The following is a 27287-nucleotide window of genomic DNA, read 5'->3' as shown; positions in this document are numbered from 1 at the left end:
GTAAGTTTCTGGAATCATCCTGCAGCAGCAGTTCTGACTGGGATGGGAGGACTACAGTTTAAATTAGTTTGGAGATATATACCTGTTAAAACAACACAAGATTACAAAAATAATGACAATTGATAGCCCTATTCTTTGTGGAATGTTTACTTACATGTTTTTTCAAGAGGTTGTATAAAATAAAAGAAGTCAAATGTGCAGTTTTTTTAAATGCACAACTTAATCTATACTGAGGGACACTTAATTACACAAAATATATCACATGTATTGAAATAATAACAATTATTTGGCATCAAGAAGTGTCCCTCCTTTGTCCCACATTTGTTATGATCTGGTCACCCTCGCATGAGGACACAAGGAGGCTTATCTAAATGTCAGATCCGCGGGCGCGTCAGTCGTTTCTTTGATCTGTCGGTTTGCTTTGAGGTGGCCAACCTGAAGCGCGTGCAGGCGTTGCTGCCGTGCAGAGTTCTGCACAATTAAGTCTTGTTAAACTTCTATTTGCATTTCTCGGCGGGCAGGAAAGATTAATACGCGTAACTGTCATTCTAAGAGATTCTCAGTAAAACAGGGAAGGTTGCTTTTAACAATCATCATAAAAAAAGAAGAAGAATCCGCCCTAAAGTCTTGTCATAGATCCGCTGTGGTCTGTGGATTCCCGCAAATTGGATTATTGGATGCATCCGAAGTTTAGTTAGGTGAAGTTGGAAATATATTCACAGATTCGGACTTCCGGCATCAATAACTCACTGTCAAAATAAAAGTGATGCCTGGAATGCAAAGTATACAATATTTAATTTATTTAATGCTATTCTGACTATTTATTGTTTTGAAACTGTTAAAGTAGACCCAAACAGCATCAACTGCAGTTTTGGGCAGGTCCTCTCTTCCACAGAAAGAAAATAGATCATCTTTCGAAGTTATATTTACAGTATTATTAAGTTTGTAGCAGACACTCAACTTATGAATGTAATATCTAGAACAATACCTGATCGTTCGAGAATTTCCTCTGCCCTGTCCCTTCTTAGACTTTGAAGAGACTGTGTTGATGAGCCAACGTCAAATGACTATGGGATGTTTGGAAACTCCATCGCCGTGATCTTGACCATCTGTAAAAATAGAAAGCGCTACATTTCCTGTGTATGACATTACTCAGTAAAAGTACATGCCTTTGTGCAACATGCTTATCTTACTGTGCTGCTGCGACAAACAATTTCACGGGATGAATAAAGTCAAATCTAATCGAATAACTAATCTAATTTTATTTATACATTTTTAAATGGTATATTTTATAGAATCACCTGCATCACAAAGATCCCACAACTGGTGCTGTCTTTCTGGGAGGTGTGGCTTATCTTAGCACTTGTTAACCCAGTCCTCCTTTCCAAACCTATTCCGATGCATTTTGGAATATTGTCTGCAGGAAAATCAATTTTGATTTAGATTTGTGCTTACTCCATAGCTTTACTAAATGTGTAGTATAGTATTCATTTAATCTGAATTCACAATATTTAATAAATAGGCAGCCTTTCGGGTGTCCTCAGCTTCATCTGACCCTTTCAGAGAATCAACCACAAAAATGTGGTTTGACAAGGCTTGGAGGTACTGTTAAAAAGTAAAATGATGGCATCTTTAAAATGCATGTTAACAACAACAGCGATGCTAATAATATAAGAATAGTTGAAAGTAAGTTTAGCACGTGAGTTACAGTTTGAAGTCTTAGTGATTGACAGTAGACTCAAATTATTAAGAAAGTACCGTAGTGGTGCTCGTAGGAGGGCCGTGTTTGGACAGCAAGCCTAAATGATCCCATCATGTAATGGATGAAGACAATGATGACTTTTAAACAGAAACATATCATTCGTAGAATAACAATTCATTGTGAGGCATGGATAATTAGCTACAGCATGTACAAAATATGACTGCATGAAATACAAAATATCAGATTATTAAATCTATTACAGTATTGCGGCTTGAATATATTATTCGTTTTTAAAAAGAGCAAACTTTTATATAAAAGAAATGAATACATTGTCGTGTATATTTACTTGTATGTACTTCATTTTAGAAAACTAGAAATCATTAAAACTAAGGTTCATTACCTTTGAATGCACAAACAATGACCAACACATAAATTCTGTAATGGATTTTATACTCACCACAAACTTCCAGTGGACATTTCTTTCATTGACAAAGAATATTAGACCTACTTTCTGTCAATTTCGATTGATTGATTGATTTATGCACATGTTTTGCACATGTGCAAAATTGTGCACCAAAGAACTTCTCTCTTTGCCCAACTCTCCTGAGACTGAGTGATGTCTTTTGATATTGTTTTAATGAGTAACTGCTCACGGAATTTGTGGGTCATGATGTGCTCTCTGTATCTCCCCTGCAGACGGTCCCTTGGCACTCGTTCTCACAGCCGGCTGCACATAGACACCGATGTTATTTCGGCAGTTTGAAAGAAAGTTACTTTTGATAGAACGGAGGTTGTGGCACATTGTCTGCCTCACAACGATGGGAAAGAGGCATCACTTTTATTTTGACAACGTATCACCAATGAGTTATTGATGCCTGAAGTCCGAATCTGTTAATATATTTCCAACTTTACCGAACATGGAACATTGTTATATTCTATGAGCGCATGCACAATTAACCAAAACAATGGAATAAAAATTATTATAGATCGCTAAAATGATGACTCACCTGAAAGACTCCTACCAGTCATATTTTCTGACAATAGAGCAGAAAATCTCATGAAAACCCGTATCGTAGTGTTTAGTGGTAGTTTTACCGGTTATTTCCACACTCATTTTACATGACGGCTGGCAAAAAAAACATGGACAAAGTAACAAACAGTAATACTCCAAATGTAGTGTACCTTTGTCACGTCGTCATTTCAGTCGAAAGAAACAAAACAAGTCTGAGGCAACCGTGCAACGGCAGCATATCGCCAACAGCTATTGCTCAACGAGTCATACCAAGGATGCCTCAGTCACGTTTGAATCCGACTGAAAAGCGCACCTTCCACTCTCACGCTCACAGATGCCTGAAGTCGACGCTGGTGCAAGAATCATCATGGGCGTAAGTAGCAAACTTCCATTCTAACTTCTAATGGCTCGTAGCGAAAGGAGAATGGTTATAGTGATATGTTTCGGGAAACAGATTATTAGATTACTGGCATTGGGTGGAAAAAAACCAGATTGTCGCGCTGTTCGTTCGATTATCTTTAAAACGATTTCAGATGTCCAACATTGATAAATCCAAAACAAAATGAGACAGATTGCAACCTAATCTGTTTCTACCTTTGTAAGACATATTGCTCGTAGAGTAGATGCACAAACAAATTCTTCTTGACAATTATGCTGACAGGATGTGTGACTATTTTGGCATTGGGGGCGACAGTGGCGCAGTGGTTGAGGGGGTTGTCCTACGGCAGAGAGGTTGGCGGTTCAATCCTTGGCTCAGGTGCATGTGTACACTGTCGTTGTGTCCTTAGGCAAGACACTTCACCCGCATTGCCCATGCGCACGCGACCAGCAGCAGTTCAAACTGCTGTAAACCAAATTGCCCTCCAAGGGACAGATTAATAAAGTGTTGTATTGTAATGGGTTTCATAAACGTAATGTTCCAGTAGTAGTGTGAGGAGATTTCATATTTTTCTCAAAATATATATATATATATATATATATATTTCTGATTAGCAAAAATGTATATTTGCAAAAAAAATATATTCAGCATGGTTATGAAATTATAAGTGGGCCGAGATTTTTATAATAAAGTGCAAAAATTCATTTATTTATTTATTCAATGACTTTACCCCGATAAATGAAATAGTTCCTTTAGGGACCAGTCATAGGATGTAAATGTCAGTAACAGCACTCAAAAGTATCTAGAATAGAGTTTGTAGATATAAAACGGTGAATGCAGCTGTTTTCTGTGGTGATTTCCATCATATATGTCTGATAATATATTTTAGTTGACCCTTTTGTGATTTTGGTCTGAAGGCTGGTGCGTCCAGCCACGAGCTCACGCTTCTCATTTTGTCTGGGCTGGGACTTGAACCGGCAAACTGGTGGAGTTCCCAGCCCAAGGCCCAACCCACTGAGCGACTGCCGCAAATTACACGTGGATGTAGTTCCTAAGTGGTTGCCTAGTAATAACTATTATTATTATTATTTTTATCTTGGGACTATTACATTTCAAAGTATTAATGAAAATTTTTAATAAATGCCTGATATCACTGAGATCCTAATCTACCCCAGAGTTTATTGAATTAAATGTCACAAAATGCTGTTTAACATCTCTAATAGTATTATGAATGAATCAATCACACAAATAAAAAAAAACACTCAAGAGATAAATAATCAGATTAAAGTGAAATCAAACGTTTGGGTTTGCTCTCCAATGTTGATATAAAAGTGAACACTTTCACTCACTGTACAAACAAATCTAATAGATAGTCTTCGTCAGTGGATAATGCATTCAAAATAAGGTGAAAGCCGTTCACAAAAGACCTTATTCATGCTTATTCATTTTCAGTCAACATTCAGTTTAAAGAGTTTTTCTCATTTAGACTGATGACATGATTCGATTTGTGCAATTTCTCCTGCATTGGAGGAGGGACGCTTACCTCTGAACAAACCAACCTTTGGTCCCATTAAATGTGACTTATGCACAGCAGATTGAAACACTGCTCCACTGTGTGTCTTTCATTCATTATTAACAAGCTGCTCGTACACCATACGAAGGTACAGTTCTATCTCAAGTACTTCTTTACTACAAGAGATTAACTCAATTCAGTCAAAATTAGTTTGGGTTGTTTATGTTGTTTTGTTTGGATTTAGTTGGGCTAAATCAATTTAGGCTTTGTTCATGACATTTTATTTAGACTTCGTTTCTGCTGTTTTATGTTTGGAGCTTGATTTGAATCACTAAGAAAAACTTCTTAAAATTATATATATATATATTTATTTCACTTAACTTTTTCATTTTTTTGAACAGTTTTATACCCATGAATATATTTTTGGATAAGTATACTAAATTGAATAACAGAACTGAAGCAGCAATTCCATGTTACCCTTTTACAGATATGTATATATTTTATGGTTTCAAATATAGTTCTGACCAAATTTTTTGCTCTGAATATTTGTTTAAAAAGATAACTGACAAATAATATTACAGGACATCCAAAGGAAAACGGTAGTGTACAACCCAATGTTAGTGCTTATTGCTTCAAGCAGTCTCTGTTGTTGGGATATTCTCTCTCATCTCAAGAAACCGGCTTCAATGTCAAACATGTGGGACAAAGCTAGTGTTGTGTTGATTTTGCAGTTGATAGTCTGTATTTGAGGAAAATAATTATGCCAACACTTGCACCTAGAGCAGGGGTGGGCAAACTTTTTGACTCGCGGGCCACAATAGGTTCTAAAATTTGACAGAGGGGCCGGACCAAGAACATATGGATGGAGTATTTGTGTGAGCGAATATAAATGACACATGAAAGCTATTGCATTAAAGGATTTGGCCTTTTACAGGTAGCATTACAGGGAAAAGGTCAAATGAATGAGGTTTAATTATAATACAATTATATTTAATGATATAATTTGGACAAGTTCGGCGGGCCGGATTAAAAAGACCAACGGGCCGCATATGGCCCCCGGGCCTGGGTTTGCCCATGTCTGACCTAGAGCTACCATATATTTATAATACATAATGGCAGATACTAATCAACTGTGTAATTTTCACGCTGTCATGCAATGGTCATATGGACTCATCTATGGGCATGTTATTTATTAACATCCATCCAGGATCGGGTCTCCAGGGAGGAGTTGAAATGTCTGTGAAGACAGGAGTCAGCTCATTGGCATAGTGTTTTAGGGTGGAGGGGGGAATGATGTCCTGATGGGGGTTCAGCTTCATGAACTGTCTGTGCACATCTTGCTCCAGCATGCAGAGGGCAGGGGAGGTGGGGGGAGTGTCTGTGGAGGCCTTTGGTGAGGTGCCCTCCATGTTGTGGGGGGAGGAGGGGGTGACTGGGTGACTGGAGAGGCCAGAGGTGTGTGGAGGGCTGGGCGATCGAAGCTGCAGTAATGCATATTCAAACACTGAGCCGGCGGCAAGTCATTCAGAGCTCGAGGGGCTTCGGGCTTGTCGTTGGTAATGGCCCTTCGGCCTCTCCATACTGCTGCTGGAGTCTGTCTGAATATGCTGATTTAGCATTCTTCACCTCCCTGCTAAACCTGTACTTCACCCCTTTGCAGCTGTCGCTCCTGCGTGCTGCCTCTTTCTCTCGTTTAATCTGGCTGAATTTCGAGGTGAACCAAGCATTAGGGTTAGCATAACTCACCCTAGTGCACGTTGGTCCAATGCACTCCTCATTGGTTTTTTCATTTTATTTAACCTTTATTTAACCAGGTAAGTCAATTGAGAATTACTTCTCTTTTTCAATAACGACCTGGACCTAAGTTGCATGTTTTTGGTGGTGGGAGGAAGCAGGAGAATCCTAACCCTACCCCACGCAGGAAGTAGTGCAGAAAGTTGGATTTGAACCTGCAACCTTCTTGCTGTGAGGCAACAGTGCTAACCACTGTGCCACCGTGCTGCCCATTGTAGCTGATCCATGATCCCACAGTGTCCGTGTAGTCATCCAGATTGTCTGTAGTCTGATAGGCCAAGTAACAGTCTGGTAGGTCGTGTAACAGTGGTCCAACGTATTCTCCTCTCTGGTGGGGCTTTTAATAAACTGTCTGTATTTGGGAAGTTCCTGGCTCAGATTTCCCTTATTAAAGTCAGCTCCAAACACAAAATCTTTTCCGCAAGTGCACGTTGAGCCTCGTACACGTCGGTGGCTGGGAGACCCAACCAGGGGCGATTTCACCTGACAATAGAGCTTTTTCAGGCACTCAAACCCCTCCACCACGAAAAAGGTGGCATAGAAGGGTTCGTGCAAGGGAAGCTACATATGCTTTCATTAATTATCATGCTGTCTAATAAAACTAACTTTGCATGCTTGCTTCCTGCGGTACAGGGCAAAATGAAGACTGATGTTCCTGTGGAGAAGAACGATGCACAAGAAGACTTTGTTGTAAGTAAAGAACAAACGGTAGCTTCCACTGACCTGTTCACATGTTGCTGTCACTGCCTGACATCTTTACTTCTCCATTTTTTTCAATTACATCTTTTGTTTTTTTTGCTTTTTAATGTGGAAATCTGTTGTTCTCTCCCATCTATCTTTTTGACTCTGAAGAATGACGCTTTCCAAAGGAGAAACAAACCTGAGGTCTCAAATGCAGGTTATGCTGATGTGGACATCAATGAACGGGACAACCCTCCAAAAGTCAAAAAATACCGCCAGGGCCTTCAGAACCTAAAGCCTTTTGCCTGCTCCTCACCATAGTTAGTGTTTTTTAATGACATTGTTAGTCTGCTTGGATGCAATTAATAAATAGGCTTAAATGGATAATACACTATGGATGATAGCCTGATAATAGCTGTTGTTTTAATCTAAATGCCATTATGGCTGCTATACCCATAGCAGAGCTAATATTGGATGATGTTTCCTTGTCTAGTTCCCACCCAGTTGACAATGCAGGATTCCTGTCTTTTACAACCTTTGCCTGGATGACTCCTATGATGTGGGCCATATTCAGGAAAAGGATGGACATGACTACAATCAACCTGTCACCCTTTGACAAAGCTGACAGCAGTGGAGAAAGGTTTGAATTTATTCTGGCTGATTCAGGGGTGCAATACTTCTCAAACAACATTTGACAGTATGGGACTCATTGATAGCTAACAATTCTAGTTGCTGAAATTCTTGTCTGGAAATGGAATCGTGGTTAGGGAAACAATTACAAACGTTGAATATCTGTAGTGCATTTCATGAGAGTGTTTGCTAACCCTAACCTTGACCTTTGTAATGATTTATCAAGGCTGAGAGCGTTGACTCTGATTTTATGTTGTACAGGCTCTTCCGACTCTGGAAGGAAGAAGTGGCAAAGGTTGGCTTGGAGAAGGCCTCTTTGGTTCGAGCAATAATTCAATTTCAAAGAACCAGGTTGATTGTATCTGTCTTCATTGGTATCATCGGCATGGTTGCTGCGTTCCTTGGCCCGGTAATTTTCGACAGCTATTAATGGTTTCCTCTGATGTTTGCCAAATAATAGAGCAATTCCTCTATTCTGCCAAAGAAGATGTTAAGAGATTCGAAATTAATTGAAAACATTGGTTTTTTTTAAATGATTTGCAGAGCATACATGTACTGATAGAAAGGTTAGTTTGGAGGTTACAGAAAATACTTTAGCTTAAACAGTTCTACGAATATAAAATATGGGTGCATTTGTGGGATATTGTCTTTAGTGTTGTCACGATAAAATGTCAAAGTAATGTGTTTTAAATGTTGCTAGGGTCTGTAAATTCTCCTTTGCTGTAAGTAACTCAAAGTAACCTTCAGGATCTTATGAAGCTCTTCACCTGATAAGATGGATTTGTCTTATTAATATATGATATATATTTAAGAAAAACATATTTTTTATTTGCATTTTCTGCATGTAAACATCCATTTAAGGTTAAATGACTAATCCTTTCAATCTATCCCAATTTTCTTATCACTACATTTACCAAAATAATGGTGTTATGTCATTTTATACAGTTGATGTAAATGTATCCTCTATTTAAGTAAAATAATAATAATAATAATTGTGCCTCCACTTGAATAAATGTGTTTTAAGAAGATATTTGTTGGATTAAAAAAGATGGATATATATGTCTCACTTACATGGGAGCATCATCTAGCATATGCTATAGATTAAATATAAAACACTGTTCTATATGCATACACCTTATATTTTTATCTGTCTTCTCAGGCTATTCTGGTTCATAAAATCCTAGCATATGCTGAACACCCGGAGCAGTCCACAATACTGTATGGCGTTGGCCTGGCTTTTGGTTTGTTTACCACAGAGTTTTGCAAAGCCTTCTTCATATCTTTATTGTGGGCACTGAACCTGCGCACTGCAGTCAGGTTAAAGGGTGCCTTCTCTTCAGTGGCCTTTCAGAAAGTGATCTCTCTGCGGGTGCAAACCGGCATTTCAATGGGCGAGGTAACTAACCTATAAGAGTCAAAGCTTATTTGATGTAATTTACCCACATTTCTCCTGTAGTTTTTTCTTTGTCAAATCTTTGCCCATTAGAATCGCTGAGTTCAAAATGAAAGGATAAAAGTATTTTGATGGACCTGTATATATCAGACTATCAACAGGATTAATCAGAATTATGGATTGCCATGAAAATTGGGAGGATGGATCATTGGGCCCGGCCATTAAATTTCAGTGTGCATTGATAAAGGGCTAAGTTTCTTACATTTTCTTAAAAATAGTAACATAGAGAGACAGATATAACATTTTCGTTAATTTATAAGGTAGTTAAATAATAACATCCTGATAATAATATCCTGGGTTTAGGTATTTACTGTATCTGTGCGTATAGTCTGGTGCAGATTCAATTAAAAACCTGGATTAAACCTGAACTATATTTAAATATATTGCTATAGGAGTAGTTTGCCCTACAAGTACTCCTTACAGGTTTATGAGTTCGACTTTGAATAATACGTGACTGATTTAAAGTTCAGTGGAGGTGTGTGCTTTAATCAGTGCTTTTGACACAGTAGAATGTTGAAAATGTTATTGCTTTTGAAATATATTCTTATTTAGAATTTTACACAGACAACATGTTTAAAAAACACTCACACACACATTTTCTGTGTGTGTGAGTGTGCGTGACTTGTTCTCGCCTTCTTTGAAAAACGTGTCTTGAATGTTTCATTTGAAACTAAAACCTATTTGTGTGATGTGATCCACCATGTGTGTAACAAAGAAGAGAGAACAGAAACAAAGTGATAAAGACAAATCGTAACACTAATTAGAAATGGGATGGTTTGTGTGATTATTATTATTATTATTATTAGAAATGAAGCAGCAGAATTCTCCAATTCTGACTAACGTTCCATCTTGCTGATGTCAATAACTGCATTTCTTTCACTCTCTTCCTTCCAGATGATAAATGTTTTGAGCAATGATGGCCACAAGTTATTTGAGGCTGTAGTGTTTGCGAGCTTTCTGCTCTCTGCACCAGTCCTGTTTTTTGTGTGTATCATTTATGCCTGCTTCGTTCTGGGCTTCACTGCACTGACAGGAGTCTTCATCTACCTCATCTTCATTCCTGTGCAGGTTTGTTTGTGTGCACCTGTCTGCTTGTCTGTCTGTGATTATATTTTCCTGCAGTTTGTTTGGATACTCCTGGGTTATTCTTTAAAAAGTTCCACGTTACATATATGGATATTTTCCTTAACAAATTCAAGGATAGACCACAATGCTGCTTGTTTTCCATTGTCACTCACATTATTTTATTGTTTGTTTTCTGCTCTCAGTTTTATTTAGCCAAGGTCATTAACAAGTTCAAATGGAAAGCCATGGTGTTAACTGACAGCCGTGTTCGAACAATGAATGAGATTCTGAGCAGCATCAAACTTATCAAGATGTACGCCTGGGAAGATTCTTTTGAGGAGAAGATTGCAGGTATGATTTAGGCAGCCTCATGCTTTATTACATTCAGATAAGTTTCTAATAGAAGCATTATTTGTACTCTCACTTTTGTGGTAAACACAAAAACAATCATGCAATATACATTCAGAATTGATTGATATTGTAAAATTGAATCAACAGTAGTTTGCTGTGACATGTTGTGAACTACAATACAATTTGCAAGAAATAATCCATGATTTCAACACTTAAAGATGATAACAGGAATGCACAGTAAACATAACTGTAATCAGCAGTGCATCATGGGAATGAGAGAAAAGTGTGAGAGCTAAAATTTGGAAAATAACAGACATCCTACAACCAGCTCAGCTTGTTCAATAATAATTCACTAATGAAGTTTGCATGTGCCGAGACACATAGCAGCCTGCAACAGTCCTTTATATAATTTCCCTATGGGAATATAATTTCCATATGGGATTATTAAAGTATTCTGATTCTGATTAAACGAGACACCATATTTCTGTGTTATACTAATTAAACATTGCTGGTTCGATGTCTCTTATTCAGAAAAACTAAATTATCAGAGTAACCGACCAAATATTGATGTTTTTATCGTGTGTTATGTATTATTGTATTATTGTAATATTTTCAATTCAATTGATAATAGAAAAGTATTTTAGTGATTTTATAGTGTGGTGTGAATGAAAAGGGTGTCCATCTGTACTTTTATGTATTTTTTAAATCATATTTCTCCAGTATACCCTTTCCTCCAGAAGTTCATGTTTTCTTTGTCTGGTGCCTCATGCAAAGATTAATATCTTACAATTGTGAACATTTCAAGATCTGTCTCACTGTTTAGAGTTTATTTGTATGAATTAGTGCGAGCATAAGTAGGTGTGTCTGTCTTTCTGTGTGGCCCTGCGATGAACTGGTGACTTTCCCAGAGTGTACCATGCCTCTCAACCGCAGTTTGCTGGGATAGGGTCCATCTTAACCCGTAACCCAGATTTGGTTAAGCAGCTGAAGACGAGATGATTATGATCGTCTCGTCTCCAAGAAGATGAATGAGTGAATATATACATATAGTCTGTGCTTTTAAGCAAGCAACTATCGATCTATTATAATTGCATTGTCATGATCTAAAACGTGTTTGCACTGTGTATCGATGATCAATAGATTTACCTGAAATACTAATACCATAGAGCGCCGTCTCCAAAACCCTGATTTTTGTCTTTCTTGTAGATATAAGGAAACATGAGATGAGAGAAATGGAAATGGTCAGTTACATGCAGAATATGAATGTTAGCATCACCAGCATCATCCCCATACTTGCCACAGTTGCCACCTTCCTAGTACACACACTGTTAAAATTTGAACTCAACACGACTGATGTGAGTACCAACGCAGTCCATTGAATACACTTCAATGGATTTGACAACTTGCTCACAGTCGATATGAATATCAAACTTAAACTTTAGAACTAATCAGTATTGCGGCGGTGTTCTTTGTGATTACCAGGCCTTTACCACCATCGCCATCTTCAATGCTATACGGTTCTGCTTGGCTCTAATGCCCTTGTCTGTGAAGGCCATGGCTGAAGCTGCTGTATCAATAAAAAGGCTGAGGGTAAACTGCTCAGAGCTCTAGATGCAGCGATCATTAGATTTAGCACTGTTGTGGATTTCAGCTGCAGTCACAAGCTGTTTCAAAAAATATGGAAAACAATGTGTTTAAGATGAAATATTTTCTGTGGCTGTGTTTAGAAATTATTGCTAATCCAGAATCCAGAATCCTACCTGAGACAGGATAAAGACAGTGACTTAGCCATTGTCATGGAAAATGCAACATTTTCCTGGACCAAACCAGAGAGTATGCTGGACTCCCCACCCAGCTTAGCCAATGGGGTGGATGCGCACGAAGGAGATGAAATGTCCCAAACTGAGAAGACTGCAACTCTGTCATCTCTGAGAAACATCTCATTCACACTGCCAAAGGTACGATTCCAGAATGATGTGGGAAAATGTGTTTTTGAGACTGTGGTAAAGTTAAAGTTACTCTGTGTGTTATTTCCTTATCAAGGGCTGCTTGCTTGGTGTCTGTGGGAACGTGGGGAGTGGAAAGACATCATTGATATCCAGCATTTTGGAGCAGGTTAACTCTATTCAGTCTCTTTTACCATCTTATACATGTGGCATTCTTATTGCCTTTGAATGTTTTGTATTTAATTGTCCACTACTCTCATCTTACTCAAAATGATAATCCTCACTTTTCTTTACCAAGCAGGATATATTTTCACCCCAGGTGTGTTTATATATTTTTATGCTGTTTAAGTACTTTATTGATTGCCATTCAATTTGAAATTGATATAGATAGCTCTAGAAGTGCTAGAGTGTCATTCTGTTTTACATTTAACTGCTTGTGTATGACACACTGTGATCTATTTTATAGATGTACCTTCTGCAGGGCTCCCTTACAACTAATGGGACATTCGCTTACGTTTCCCAGCAAGCCTGGATATTCCATGGAACTGTCCAGGAAAACATCCTAATGGAGCAACCCTTTGACCAGGACAGGTAATTATGAATGAACTCTGACACCTTTGTTTTCTGTACTCTACAGATTAATTTGCATATGGAAACAATAGGTGCCATATTTAAAAACAGGGCAGGTTATGTGATGTTTTACTGTATAAACAAGGGTTAAGGTTAGTGTTAGTTGACTGTTCATACAAGGCATGAGTCATATTTTCTGTGATCATGTCACATGACAAACGACGCATCAAACGTTCCTCTTATCCTTGTGAGTTTGCATCTGGCACGGTTATCAAACAAGGGCAAAAGCCATTGTGTTATCTAACAGAGCTATCACTGGGAAATCCTGTTTGTCTGCCTAATTAGCAAGCGGTGCAGCTGCTTAACAATGAACAGTATTTTGACGAGTCACTTCAGGTCAATGAATCAATGTAGGCATGTTGCGAGCATGGTGCCTGAAGTAAATGAAGAATTATGAAAATGTAAGATTAATTATACTCAAACAGGAGGAGAAGGACAATTTATTTAAACAGGTCAAGAAGGACGACCAGGATCGCGCTACCATGGCGAGACTGCTCTCGGAGATCAGAGACTTGTGCACTAACTACGCACATAGATTTAATAAGATATTAAGTATGAAATGTAAGAAATTTTATGCTCAGAATTGTCAAAATATCCTGTCTTTTTTTCATTCATATTAATCTGAAATGGTACATTCCAATTTTGTTGTTTCTTCCCATAAAATAATCTGCATAAAATATTATGTTTTTAAAATGACCTTTTAAGATTTGAAGCTTCAGATAATATATTGTTTTGATTTACTTCACAGATATGACAGAGTTCTCGGTGTCTGCAGCCTCAGACCTGACCTTAAAATACTCCCATATGGTGATAAAACTGAGGTAGGGCCTCTACTGATGACTCCGCCGCACTGCACCCATCAAAGTCGTGTCACAACCGCCACCCGAAAACTGCAATTAAATCAGGCATTTACAATCCTCGGAGTTGACTCACCACCAGGTGATGATCGGTTGACATCTCCGTCCATCTCTTCGCCCGAGTGTCCAAGACATGCGGCCGCAAGTTCGCCGATACGACTATAAAATAGATCATCAAACTGCAACTTACTGTGTCCTGGTGCCAAGTGCACATATGGACACCCTTATCACGCCCCTCCAGGTCTCACTGTCATTGCCAACATGAGCATTGAAGTCCCCCAATAGAATGAGGGAATCCCCAGAAGGAGCACACTCAAGAACGAATGAAAGAGAAAGTGTCCTTTTTAGCACCTGGATTCTCGTAGTGTTTGGATGTGGTCAGAACCATACAGACTTGAATGTGGAGGGGGGGTTGCTGACCAACAGGGTGGCAATAGTGGTGAAAAACCTGTTAAAACTATTTGATCTGGAGTGAACCACTTGAATTAATGCAGAAATTATTGGTTTTTGTTTGGAGTCTATTGCTGAAGCCTAATTGTTTTAGGGCTTCCCACAGTTTTTGTGGGTTGCTTTTGTTTGCCTCAATGTTCTCATTTAAGAAATTAATTTTGGCATTTTTGATCCTTTTGTTAACCACATTGCGTAGTTTCATAGTTCTGCAGTTGATTGTGGTGTGACATTGAACTGCAGGTCTATGAATTCTACGAGTGCAGAAGATCATATTGTGATCACTTAAATTGCACTCCCCACTGTTTGATTCTAGATTTGTCCGATGCCAGGATTAGATCTATGATGTTTCAAGAAGTGGGGTTTACCCTTGTAAATTGCTGAATCAGCTGGGTAAAGTTATGCAAATTACAGAAGCTGCTGAAGGCTTTGAAAGTGGGAGTGTCTTTCCGAAGGATATTGGTATTACAATCTCCTATCAGAATGACCTCAGAGCTTCCTAAGCCTGCTTCCTAAGCCATGCTTCCCCAATAAATCATAAAATGAGGTTGCAGCTGTTGTTTTCAGGCGTTGCGTCGTGACGAAAAACTCTGGAGTAATAATTCACGTTCCCGAGGCCTCTGCTCGATGTGACCTCGCCTGCGTTACCAGGCTGAGGAGAGAGGCCCGCACCGTCACTATCAAACAAAAGAGAAAAAGTAACTTTAAAAACCCTCATTATACTAATTCGAATCCCATTTCCAATCATTTAGTATCTGCATTGCTAGACATTTCAGAAAGTAAAAATGGCATTTTATTATACAGAATCTGTAGCCAGTGTTTTTGTAGTTTTCTGCTGTTTTGTTGGCAGATTGGAGAGCGAGGGCTGAATCTATCAGGGGGGCAGAAGCAGAGGATCAGCCTGGCCAGAGCTGTGTATTCCAATAAAGACATCTTCCTCCTTGATGATCCACTATCTGCTGTCGATGCTCATGTAGGAAAACACATTTTCGAGGAATGTATAAAGAAGGAGCTGCAGGGAAAATCAATTATACTGGTTACACACCAGCTGCAGGTGAGAAGATGCACTTCATCAGAAAACATCTTTTCCTCAGCAACTTTTCACTGAGCCTGAAACCTTTTATGAAATGCATAAACTCATAAGGTTCTCATAATGATACACATAATTTAAAATGAATTTTAGAACAAATGATATTGTATGGTGGAATTGTCCAAAGTAAAGTAAACCACATCACAAAGTAATGTCGGGCTGCTACAAATGTTTTTCTTCACACCTCTGGCCACGGGGCTGGGATGGTTTCATTGATGAGGTCGTCCTAATGTGTGTCAGTATCTGGAATTCTGTGATGGCATTTTGGTCCTGGAGGATGGAGAAGTGCTCGAGGGTGGAGACCACAATGCCCTGATGAAAGCCAATGGACGCTACGCTCAGCTCATCAGCAACTACCAGCTGGATCAGTCAAAAGTAAAACAGCACTTACAGTTCAGACCTCAGATGTAGCCCTGCTATTCTCACAATGTATATTATTTTATTTCCTTCCTAGATGTAAATCCCTTTCACCTTTCTTGTTTTATAAGCACAAAAAACAAATAAATAGTTAGCTACTAATAATAATAGCTACTGTACCTACATTTTATTTGTAGAAACAGGACCATATATTCTGAAAAGGTAGTAAGTGGTTTATCATCAACTGCAGTAAAGGCTCAGCAGATGCTTTTATGCAGACTCATTGCTTTTGTTGATATTTTACAGACTCAGGCAGAAGACGATTCACCCCAAGAAAATGAAGAGCTGGAAGAGGTTGAGCTCGCAAATCCCACATTTGGTGGTGCAGTGAACCCAGGTATGGAAAGGCAAAAAAGCAACAGCAATTATTGTTTGGTAGTAATGATTTAAATCAGAATATATGCCATTATATATTATGCCTTGCTGTAGAAAAATACAATGTTAAATAATTCTTGCATTCTGTCTAATGTGAAGTAAGTGGCAAAGATGAATACCTAAAAGCAGTTACATAGTTTGTAAAACTACCCTTTGAACTTCCACCTTATCATGGTGTGGGAGTTTGAGTGCTCGAATGGTCCCAGGAGCGATGTTGTTGGGAGTTTTATGGTCTGGTCGGGTCTCCCATGGCAGTTAAAAACTCCAAGAAAAAGAAAAAAGATCAAGGACCGTGACATCGCCTTGTATGGCGGAATGAGGCAGCAGGCTGGTGTGGGCTTGCTTATAGCCCCACAGCAATACGCAAGTTTACCCCGGTGAACGAGAGGGTTGCTTCCCTGTACATTCAGGATGAGAACATGTGTGTCACTGTTGTTTTGGTTTACACGCCGAACAGCAATGCATACTCTTCTTGGAGTCCCTGGAGGGGTACTGGATAGTACTCTGACTGGGGACTGCATTTCTCTTCTGAGGGACTACAACGCTCATGTGTGCAGTAACAGAACGAGAAGGGGTGATTGGGATGAACGGCTTCCCCGATCTGAACGCAAGTGGTGTTCGGTTGTATACAAACAGTATAACTAGGTGGTCAAAGGGTGTGGCAGCAGTGCAGAAAGGTAGCAGACCAAATCTGATTGCCAGTAAACTGTATATTGCATGTTTTTAAACATTGGTATGGCTTTGTTGTAGCATTTGTCCATATACTGAGTGTGTTTTTTAATATATATATTTTTTTTAATTATTTTTATTTATTTATTTATTTATTATGTTTGTATTGTTTGTATTGTATGGTCTGGTAGACTGCTTAAACTGAATTGCCCCTTGGGATAAATAAAGTTGTCTGAATCTGAATCTGAATCTACATACTACTACTACATACAAAAATTCCTATCTTTATTGTCAATTTATTTACAGTTGTCTTTACTATGTGCACTTCCTTTCAGCATTTGACATGTCCGAAGAAAAGGATGATGGAACAATCCAAACAACAGACCAAAAATGTAAGTGTTTTTCTTTGTTTGTTTTTTTGTATGAATGAGATATTGGTGCAGGGTCACCCACTTCAGATGTATATCCAAATTCTTAAAGAAGGTTGGGCTCAGACAGTTTGATATAAAGAATCAGAATCAGAATACTTTAATAATCCCGGAGGGAAATTATATCAGCAACAGTGCTTCACTCAACAAAGTCAGAAATACAAATTATCAGTATACACAGGCCCAGTCCAGTTTATTGTCAATTATATTTTTGTCCTCCACTGAGTCCACATTGACCCCCTGGATCATTGGATAATTTTTCCTCCTCCTGGGACTGCGATCTCCCCCTCCTGAACATTGAACAAAGGGGGGAGACAGCCGAGAGCACATCAAATTGTGTCATCCCGATGGCCGTACTGGAGAGAGAACTGGGTGCATATTCAATCAATGTAAACTCTGAGAAGCAGTATTCTGGGCTACCACACACCACAGGGTTGCTCCTAGGCTCTGGCTATCTTGCTTTGCCTACCCGCTGGTCATCACACCCCAGATCTGAATAGAAAGCCTTGAAAGTTCAAGCATGCGACAAGAACTGAGGACCTCAATCATAAACAATGTTTGAGGAGACTCCATGCAGTGCTCCCAGGCTGAGGGTAGTTTCTGATTGATTTGATCAAAGAATCCATCCCACAGCCACTGCCTGCACCTGGGACACACACAAGGGAGGGAGGGGGAAAACATCTGATAACTAGGGTAGTCACCTGCTTCTGTACCCTCCCAACAAGATATTTGTGTCAGGTGTGTCTGACTTTTTTGACATTCCATATGCTGAGCTTAGTGGTTGACCAATACGGTGGTTGCAATCTCTATGGCAGTGCCATTTTGATTTTGTATTTTTGTCTGCCGACCTTGGTTCCTCTTTGTGTTGCTGTGAATTTTTGTTTTATTACTGACTATCAGCCCATCCCTCTTGAGTTTTTTGGCTGAGTAGTTTTCGTTATTTCCTTATTAAATTAACTGTAGACTAATTATCTCGCCTCCGTCTCCGCATTTTGGGGTTCACACTTTTGGGATTCCAGAGTGGGATGTCACTGGCACTTTGACCTGAGCATTGGCAGGATGCCTACCGCTGCAATAAGCTTTTCAGCTTTAACATATTATACATCGCACATCAATGCCAGACAGAGGCATCTTGGACCAGGACATTTAAATATGGAGAAATGAACACAAAACACCTCCCATAATTATCTCTCTAAACCTACCTCTTCTCAGCGAGCCAAACCCACATTGCCCCAGTGTTCTTTGAAGCACAAGTTTTAAGTCAATCAAGAGACCCCGGATGCTAGCTTTATTATCTTGATGGTTTTCAGATAATGGAGTTGGCATTTATGTAAATTTAGGTGCAATGGATGTCAAAGAGTTTTGTTTCCAACTGCACATCCTTATCAAGCCCGTCACTCAGAAATTCTATTATTCTAGTTCATAATTTTCTTTGCTTTCAGCTGCTGGTGATGATCAGCTGGTGAGGAAGGAGTCCTCTGAAGAAGGCGCCGTCTCCTGGAGAATCTATCACAGATACTGCCAGGCAGCAGGAGGTCTGATACAGACAGTCCACATGTATGAACTGGAATAAATGCATACAAATGACACATGGCCAAACCAGCTGTATTTGGTGTGACTGTTTTACTTCAGGGTACTTCATCATCTTCCTTGTTATGATTAACTTCATTCTGATGATTGGATCCACAGCCTTCAGCAACTGGTTTCTCAGTTTCTGGCTGGGGCAGGGTGATGGGGTGAGGAGCATATCTTCCCTTTCTCTCACATATACATTTACACACATTAAACTCCATGGTCACAGTATTTGTAATTATCAAATGTTTTTATTTTATTTTATTTTCCAGTTAAAAAATGCTACAAATCCGGGTAGCATCTTAGACAACCCGCGCCTGAGATTTTACCAAATGATTTATGGTGTGGGGATTATTGCCACGGTGACACTTGCCATCATCAAATGCTTCTTTTATACTGGAATCACCTTGAGTGCCGCCTGCCATCTGCACAACATCATATTCAAGAAGGTAACATTTTATATACAGTGGAACCTCGGTTCTCGAACATAACTCATTCCGTTACACTGTTTGAAAACAGATTTGTTCGGAAAACAGATTTGTTCGGAGCTATATTTCCGGTAAGAAATAATGGAAAATAGGTTAATCTGTTCCTATGCACCAGATAAATACCCATTTGTATACCTACAATTATATTATTATGTAACTACGTGTATCTAAACAACAGATAACACATAAAAGTGTAAATAATACAAAAACAAAAGCATAATTAAAGTAATAATAATTTTTTCCCCTCAGATTATGTCCAGTCCTATGAGTTTCTTTGACACAACACCAGTTGGACGCATTCTCAACCGCTTTTCCAAAGATCAGGAGGAAGTGGACACTGTGCTTCCCCTCCATATGGACCCTTTCTTGAATTTTAGTCTCATGGTCATGTTTACCATTATCATTATCTCCAGTGTTTTCCCCCCCATGCTGGTTGTTGTGGCTATTTTGGGAGTCTTTTTCACCCTCATTCTTTTGTGAGTTTGATAGCCATTAATTGAATTATTTAATTATTAGTTGAATTGTGCAATATTCTCTGCCACATAACATGCTCTAATGCTCAAATTCTATTAGATTTGTCCTTTTGAAGTAAATATAATAGAGGTCCCAAACAGGAATTGTTGGAGAATGGGATCATAAAAATGTCATATGATTAATTTGCCGAGTGACATGAATGTAATTTGCAAGATTTAGATTGTCATACAATTCTTGCATTTATGAGTATTTTAGGACAAGCATTAGTCTACAGGAATATAACAACATATTAAAGAAGTATACAGTACTGAATATTACCTGTGATTCCCCTGCAGTATATTCCAGAGGAGTATCCGTCAGATGAAGAGGATGGAGAACATCAGTCGTTCTCCCGTCATCTCTCTCAGCACCTCTACCCTGCAGGGCCTCAGCACCATCCATGCCTACAACATAAGAGACAGCCACATAGAAAAGTAAGATGCCAGCGATCCTCATGTTCATCAATTTTCTTTACTAACCTCATGTGCTTGCTGATGATGACAAAATATCTTCCTTCTGTTGTACATTTATGCAGAGGATGATCTTTCAGTTACAGTTTCTCACATTCTGTTCTTTATTGTAGATACTTTTATTATCTGCAGTATGTGAGTAAACACCATCCTTTTTCATGTTGTAGATTCAAGACACTGAATGACATCAACTCCAACCAGTACTTATTGTTTCAGTCTGGAACACGTTGGCTATCCTTCTGGCTCGACTTCATGGCTGCAGTTATAGGTTTGGTGGTGTCTCTGTTTGTAGTACTCGGCGATAATGAAGTCATCAATCCAGCTTCGAAAGGCCTGGCCATGTCCTACACCATACAGGTAAACAAAGCAGATGGATGAACATGAGTTTATTTTTAGAAAGAGGAGACCTCCAACATGTGTTTATACACCTGTTTGTTGCCTAGTTGACAGGCATGCTTCAGTATGTAGTGAGACAATCTACCGAGGTGGAGGCCAGGTTCAACTCGGTGGAGCGGCTGCTGGAATACATCACAGTGAGAACTCTACTCTTCTTTGCCTCAGAAAAATCGCATAGGTTTTCTGGCTGCTACCACCGATATATCCACCCACATTGGTCCTCCTACAAATGCTGCTGTGTTTTTGTTTGACCACTCACTCACACAAGATCTTAATTATTGTGTCCAGGGTTGTAAGTCTGAGGCCCCCAGACACATACCGGTAGCTGATGCTCAAATCCCAGAGGACTGGCCAAAGAGTGGAGCCATTACCTTCCAGGGCTATAGCATGAGGTACAGGGAGAATTCACCCATTGTCCTGAATGAGCTGAATTTCCACATCCAAGCTGGAGAGAAACTGGGAATCGTGGGAAGAACAGGCTCTGGTAAGGCAGTTTACAAAAATGTCAAGTTAATTTAGATATCAAAATGATTGCAGGGCCGAGATGATGGTTCTCCTTGAAGCACAGTACCGGTACGTATTACTCTGGGAGACTCCTGATTACAGGAGCCGTAATGCTCCGACAATCCATCAAGCAGTGCGGCTTCGTAGCTCACCAAAGTCGTACTAAAACATTTTGACCGATTTTTGAGCGCCGTGTACCACATAAAATTGGTTTGAGGTCAGTAAGCAAAACCAGAATTAATAGAGAAGGCGTACCGTGTTATAAGGCGCATCGTTGATTTTTTAGAAAATGAAAGGATTTTAAGTGCGCCTTATGGTCCCAAAAATACGGTAGGTCACGGAAGCGATTGGCAGTCCTGTGAGTCTTCACGCCATGTTCTGTTTTAGAAAGAGACAGTCAGGTGAAAGGGAACATGGAGATGGGGAGAGGAATCAATGGCTTTTTCTAATATAGTAATACCTTGACATACGAGCATAATTCGTTCCAGGACTGAGCTCGTGACTTAAATCACTCGGATGTCAAATACTTCTTCCTCTCAATTAGAATTCCTTTGCTAAATATAATTAATCTATCCTTTCTTACAGGCTATGTATCCCAGTCTTTTAAAACAGCAGTCAAAAAACCAACAATGGATCCCGGTGTATTAGCTAATTATAGTCCAATTTCCAACCTTCCATTTCTGCCTAAGATTTTAGAGAAAGCAGTTTCCAGTCAGCTGTATGTGAATTCTTACAAGGCAAGAAGTTATTTGAGGTTTCTCAGTCAGGTTTCAGAGCTCATCATAGCACAGAGACAGCATTAATGAAAGTCACAAATGACCTTTTAATAGCATCTTATAACGGACTTCTCTTCGTGCTTATTTTATTAGATCTCAGTGCAGCCTTTGACACAATAGTTTATCATGAGTCGCGTGCCATATTACATAATAAACATAAATGCAGCACAGTCAGCCGATTATCATGTATCATGATTGTTGAGTTTGAGTTTATTTAAACAGGGACAATACATATTCATGAACATTTACACGTAAATATGTAAGATTATAGCCAATGGCTAATTTCCATCTTTAGTCCCTTTGACATCAACAACATTAAACAACAAAATCAATAAAACAACAGTCATAACAAATAGAACAGTTCTACTAAATAGTACAAAATAATAATGAGGATGATGACATTATCAGAAAATCTGCGGATGGTAGCCCAACAATTAGCCAAAGGTAAACAAATATATAAGTTTTGGCATGGGTGTGGGTACAATGTTGCTCTTCCAATAGCCATGCTTTAAATTGTTCGGAAAAAGAGGTCAGAGTCGGGAGTTCACGTATCGTGGTTGGGATAGAATTCCAAGTGTGAGAAGCACGAACAGAAAAAGTGGCTCGACCAAGGGCACTTTTTCTAAATGGAATGATACAGTCACCTCTAGAGCCTGTTCTTGTTGATGTGTTTGAGTTTATTTTGACAAATTCTTGTAATGGAGGAGGTGCTCTGCCATGGAAGATTTTATAAATCAAGATTGCATCGATGTGTTTAACAGTGTTGTCCCAGCTTAATCGCCCATGTTTCTTTAATATATGACAGTGATGATACCTATTTGGCTTTTTATCTAACACTTTTAGAGATTGTTTACAAACAGCTTCAATCGGTTGTGGAGTCGTTTTACAGGCCGATGCCCAACTTGTTACACAGTATGACGTGTGTGACATGATCATAGTGTCATTATCATTACATATCATTATCATGTACTCATATGCATTATACAAATCTTAGCAACCTTATTTTGTTGACAGCCATGACAATATTGTGCTAATAGTAACCCTACCTTTGTAAACCATTCTGGCCATTTGTGTGTTTGTAGGGAAATCCTCATTAGGAGTGGCTCTGTTCAGGTTGGTGGAGCCGGCAGCAGGAACCATCCTAATAGACGGAGTTGAGATTATGTCCATTGGACTGACGGATCTCCGTAGCAAGTTGTCTATCATCCCCCAGGACCCTGTGCTTTTCATTGGAACTGTCCGGTGAATAATGTCTCATCTTTATGTATCCATGTACTGTTTTAATTGGTTTGTTTGTCACATATTTAAGCTACTGTGATATTGCTGTGTGTGTTTGCCAATAGATACAACCTGGACCCTTTCAGTAACTACACCGATGAGGAGATTTGGGAGGCACTGGACAAGACATACATGAAGGACTCAGTACGTTAATGTTAACAGTAATGTACATTTACAGTCTGAGGAAGTATTTGGTCATTTATATAAACCAAATTAGCATCTGCCAATTTTTATACATACATTTCCCAAAAACTGTGAATTTGTGCTCAATTCAGCTCAAGCCTTGTAGACAGTGACAAAGTGTGGAATTCAATGAGGTTATTTCTTTGCCAGCATACGTCTGCTTTACTGTTAGAATGACATAAAAAGGAATTTTGATGAGATTTGTATGAGCGATGGAATTGGGATGGAAGTAATTGTATCCCATCTTTAGATATACAGCAGGGGTCGGCAACCTAAGACACGTGTGTCATGACTGGCACGCGAGGGCATTTATTTTGGCATGCATAGAATATTAAGAGGCAAAACAAATATTGTAGATTATTAGATTGAACACCTCGCTAGAAATAGAGCACTGTCAGAGAGCAGACAGAGAGAATCCAAAAGCACGACAGGAGAAGGGAATCCAGAAACGTAACTTTAATGTTCAAGCACAGGTGGACAGTCCACACCAGCAGATCAGGATAGGGGCAGGGAGATAGATAAGTTCCAGGAAACAGGCAGAGTTCACAAAACAAGTAATCAGACCAATCAGGAAGACAAATCCAAGCTTCGTCTCCATCGTCCTCGTGAGTTTTCTCTTTCACTGTCATCCTTACCATTTTCTTTCTTTGGACACATTACTTATAACTAATATTCACAAATACAGCGAAAATTACTGAACGGGTGAAGCAGGCTTGGGGCGCTCGCATCTCAAATTCACGCTTGCATCTCAATGCAAAATATTCCTTGCAGTCAGGCTCATATCTCGGAACGCTCGTGTGTTGAGGTATTACTGTATTATATATATCATTGCATTGCAAGATGCATTCTTGATTCTACCTTCATGGATAATACTGTAGCTACAGTACTTGGACAACAATGACTAATACAAATTAGATTTCCAAGATATTCCACACAACAGTTCATGTGTCCAAGTTTTAATTTAAATATGTTTACCTGGCAAAACTAAAGATGATACCGGTCCAGATGTGAGAGGTAGGATTTTTTTTATGGTCAAGGAGTCATATAATAAGGTTTAAACTATTATGGGACGATTGCTCTTAGAAGTAATTATATAATTTATGCTGCTGAGGATATTAAGTTTATGTTATATGACAGCGTTCAGGGTAATTTGTTGCCATGGTGCTTATAGTAGCAGCAGCTCCTTTTTTCATGGCCTAAGAGAGTCATTCAAACATTATTTAAAATTATAATATTCAGTGGTGTCTGAAGTATTGCCAGCTTTTAACCCTTTATAGGGCACTTATTAAAATATTTCAAAATCCAACCGTAGTGTTCTTGGAGGACTTTATTTCTGTTATAACATTTTTCACTGTAGAAAATCAAATCGCCAAAAATAGTCACTTTCCGAATAAATGGTGAATACAGATTGCAAAATCTGTGAACGAGCTGACCTGGCTGTATTTTGATGATCTAGAAGAGATCCTGGATTTTGGATCACTTTGAAAAAAGCATTGACAATGCAGTCAATGGAGCTTCTAATTTTATTCCTAAATACCTCAGTTGATTATTGACTGGTATTTATGGAATTTGACAGTCATGTAGGGTGGGGACCTCTATCTCACGACCGAATTCCATCCGGATCGGATCCAGATTGCGTTTGTGTTTTGGCCTACTGTGCATTTAATATTAGATATAGAGCGTTGACTTATAGCTGAGTCAATTCTGCATCGGAGCATGTAAACAGATTTGTTACTTCCATCAAGGAGTTTATGTTTTTGACAGCATCTGTTTGTCTGTTAGCGGGATTACAGAAAAGGTCTGGGTTTTTTTTGCATTCCTCAGATCTCCAGACTGGACGGGCAACTAGATGCTCCGGTGCTTGAAAATGGTGAAAACTTCTCTGTAGGAGAGAGACAACTGATTTGTATGGCTAGAGCACTGCTCCGCAACTCCAAGGTTTGTACAGGTGTCTGTCCCCTCTGAATTAATTACCCTCGCCAAAGGGGAGGCGAAGGTATTGTAATTGGGTCTGTTTGCCTGTCTGTCTGTCTGTCTTTCTGTTTGTTTGTCTGTCCGCGCGCATAACTCAAAAACTAGTAACCCAATCAACTTGAAATTTTTACACAAGCAAGGTTCTGTCCGTGGCTCGGTCCTCCCCGAGAATGGCGTTGATCCGGATCTGAAGCCAGATTTTAGAATTGTTTAAAGGATTCTTTAACATTGCGAGATAAGGCACTTGGAGGCGAGGGTCTGCAATCTCTGATTGATCAGCTTGTTTGATTTGTATCGGTTCTTTGCTGCTGCTGAACATGCCTGTGTTGCAACACAAACTCAAATTCCATGTAATTTTTATTCATTTAGTTCCATATCTCACCTAATTTCTCCTTTCGACTCTGCACAATCTCAAACCATGTATCTCTCTAACGATAGATTCTTTCGTTCATGTTTTTTTCCCTTCATGTGTGAATGCATGGTATAGTTCTCCAAGAATGTATTTTCTTGAGAGGAATTTCACTTCAACCACAAAGCCATGTTCCATTTTTTTCTTTGATTCTGCTGTCATCACTTCAAAATTGAAGTCTTTACCAGTATACAGCATATGACCATTTCCAATGATTTAGGGGGGAAATGCATGCAGTTAAAATAGATTTATTTGATTATCACTAACGGGACTGATTTGAGCTTAAAAATAACTTAATGAAGTTGAAACCTTCAATTTTTTAAAATGAGGACCTTTTATGCTCTCAAACTTAATGACTGTTGTATTGTGTGTCATGTGGAAAATAATATTAGTATTAAATGCTCTGTTGCTGTTAAAAAACTGAAATAAAATTTAAGTGGAAAAAAAAAAACTTAATGACTGCTGGGATAGGCTCCGGTAGATCCCGCAATCTGGTTTTCGCATTAAGCAGTTAAGAGAATGAAGAATTTTGAACAACTAACTCTGTGAAGGTGAAAAATAATCCTCAGTCATCAGTCTTTATGAATTATTCCCCTTTCCTGCTGTCATCTGCACAAACTCTCTCTCCTGTGGTGCAACAGATTATTCTTTTAGATGAGGCAACAGCATCCATTGATGCGGAGACAGACACCTTGATCCAAAGCACCATCAAAGAAGCCTTCCAGGGCTGCACCGTGCTCACCATCGCCCATCGCACCAACACTGTGATAAACTCAGACCGCATTCTGGTCATGGACAGTGGAGAGGTAACAAACAGAATCACTATTTATTTTTTATCCTGAAGCCAGACTTACAATACATGTTCTCCCTGACAGGTGGCAGAGGTGGACAGTCCAGACGTGCTGAGACAAAGACCAGATTCTCACTTCTATTCACTCCTTGCTGCTGCTAACACTATGAACACCTGAGCCACTGAAGCCCAGTGACACGCCAGCTCCTCAGCACTAACAGCAAGAGGGACACTAGTTACCTCCGCCGAGGCGAGGTGGAGGTTATGTAATCGTCGGAGTCTGTCTGTCCATCCGTCCGTTAATTTGCCTTTAAACTATGTTACCAGGAACAGATGATTAAATTCTGGTGATGATCCAGAAGAGATCCTGGATTCTGGCTCAGTTTGAAATATTAACATTGTAGTCAATAGAGCTTCAAAATCGGTTGTTCAATATTTTGGTTGATTATTATGGAATTTGAAACAGTCTTGTAGGGTTGTGTTAGAGCTTTCCTC

At 39.2% G+C, this 27287-nt stretch overlaps 1 protein-coding gene across 1 annotated transcript; it reads left to right on the top strand.

The window, feature by feature from the left end:
- The first annotated feature begins 7039 nt into the window (after positions 1-7039).
- Positions 7040-26970, top strand: LOC137916351 (ATP-binding cassette sub-family C member 12-like). The gene is made up of 30 exons (XM_068759395.1): positions 7040-7090; positions 7253-7401; positions 7575-7721; positions 7973-8120; positions 8871-9107; positions 10059-10232; positions 10433-10580; positions 11787-11935; positions 12063-12170; positions 12308-12538; positions 12624-12695; positions 12993-13117; positions 13905-13977; positions 15311-15514; positions 15791-15925; positions 16220-16304; positions 17347-17403; positions 18882-18974; positions 19072-19175; positions 19284-19460; positions 19749-19975; positions 20309-20446; positions 20650-20839; positions 20926-21015; positions 21167-21362; positions 23241-23400; positions 23502-23580; positions 25444-25557; positions 26644-26808; positions 26878-26970. Exons 1-30 carry the CDS (start codon positions 7040-7042, stop codon positions 26968-26970), a joined length of 4119 nt encoding a protein of 1372 aa, XP_068615496.1.
- Positions 26971-27287: the final 317 nt, after the last annotated feature.

This window comes from Brachionichthys hirsutus, unplaced genomic scaffold, assembly GCF_040956055.1.
Source record: "Brachionichthys hirsutus isolate HB-005 unplaced genomic scaffold, CSIRO-AGI_Bhir_v1 contig_210, whole genome shotgun sequence".
NCBI lineage: Eukaryota > Metazoa > Chordata > Actinopteri > Lophiiformes > Brachionichthyidae > Brachionichthys > Brachionichthys hirsutus.
The sequence above is the reverse complement of the archived record's forward strand: the minus strand, read 5'-3'. Positions and strand labels throughout refer to the sequence as shown.

Coding starts and splice junctions, on each gene's coding strand:
- LOC137916351 (XM_068759395.1), top strand. CDS start 7,040: ATGAAGACTGATGTTCCTGTGGAGAAGAACGATGCACAAGAAGACTTT. Junction 9,108..10,058: donor CCGGCATTTCAATGGGCGAG/GTAACTAACCTA, acceptor TCTTCCTTCCAG/ATGATAAATGTTTTGAGCAA. Junction 12,696..12,992: donor TATCCAGCATTTTGGAGCAG/GTTAACTCTATT, acceptor TCTATTTTATAG/ATGTACCTTCTGCAGGGCTC.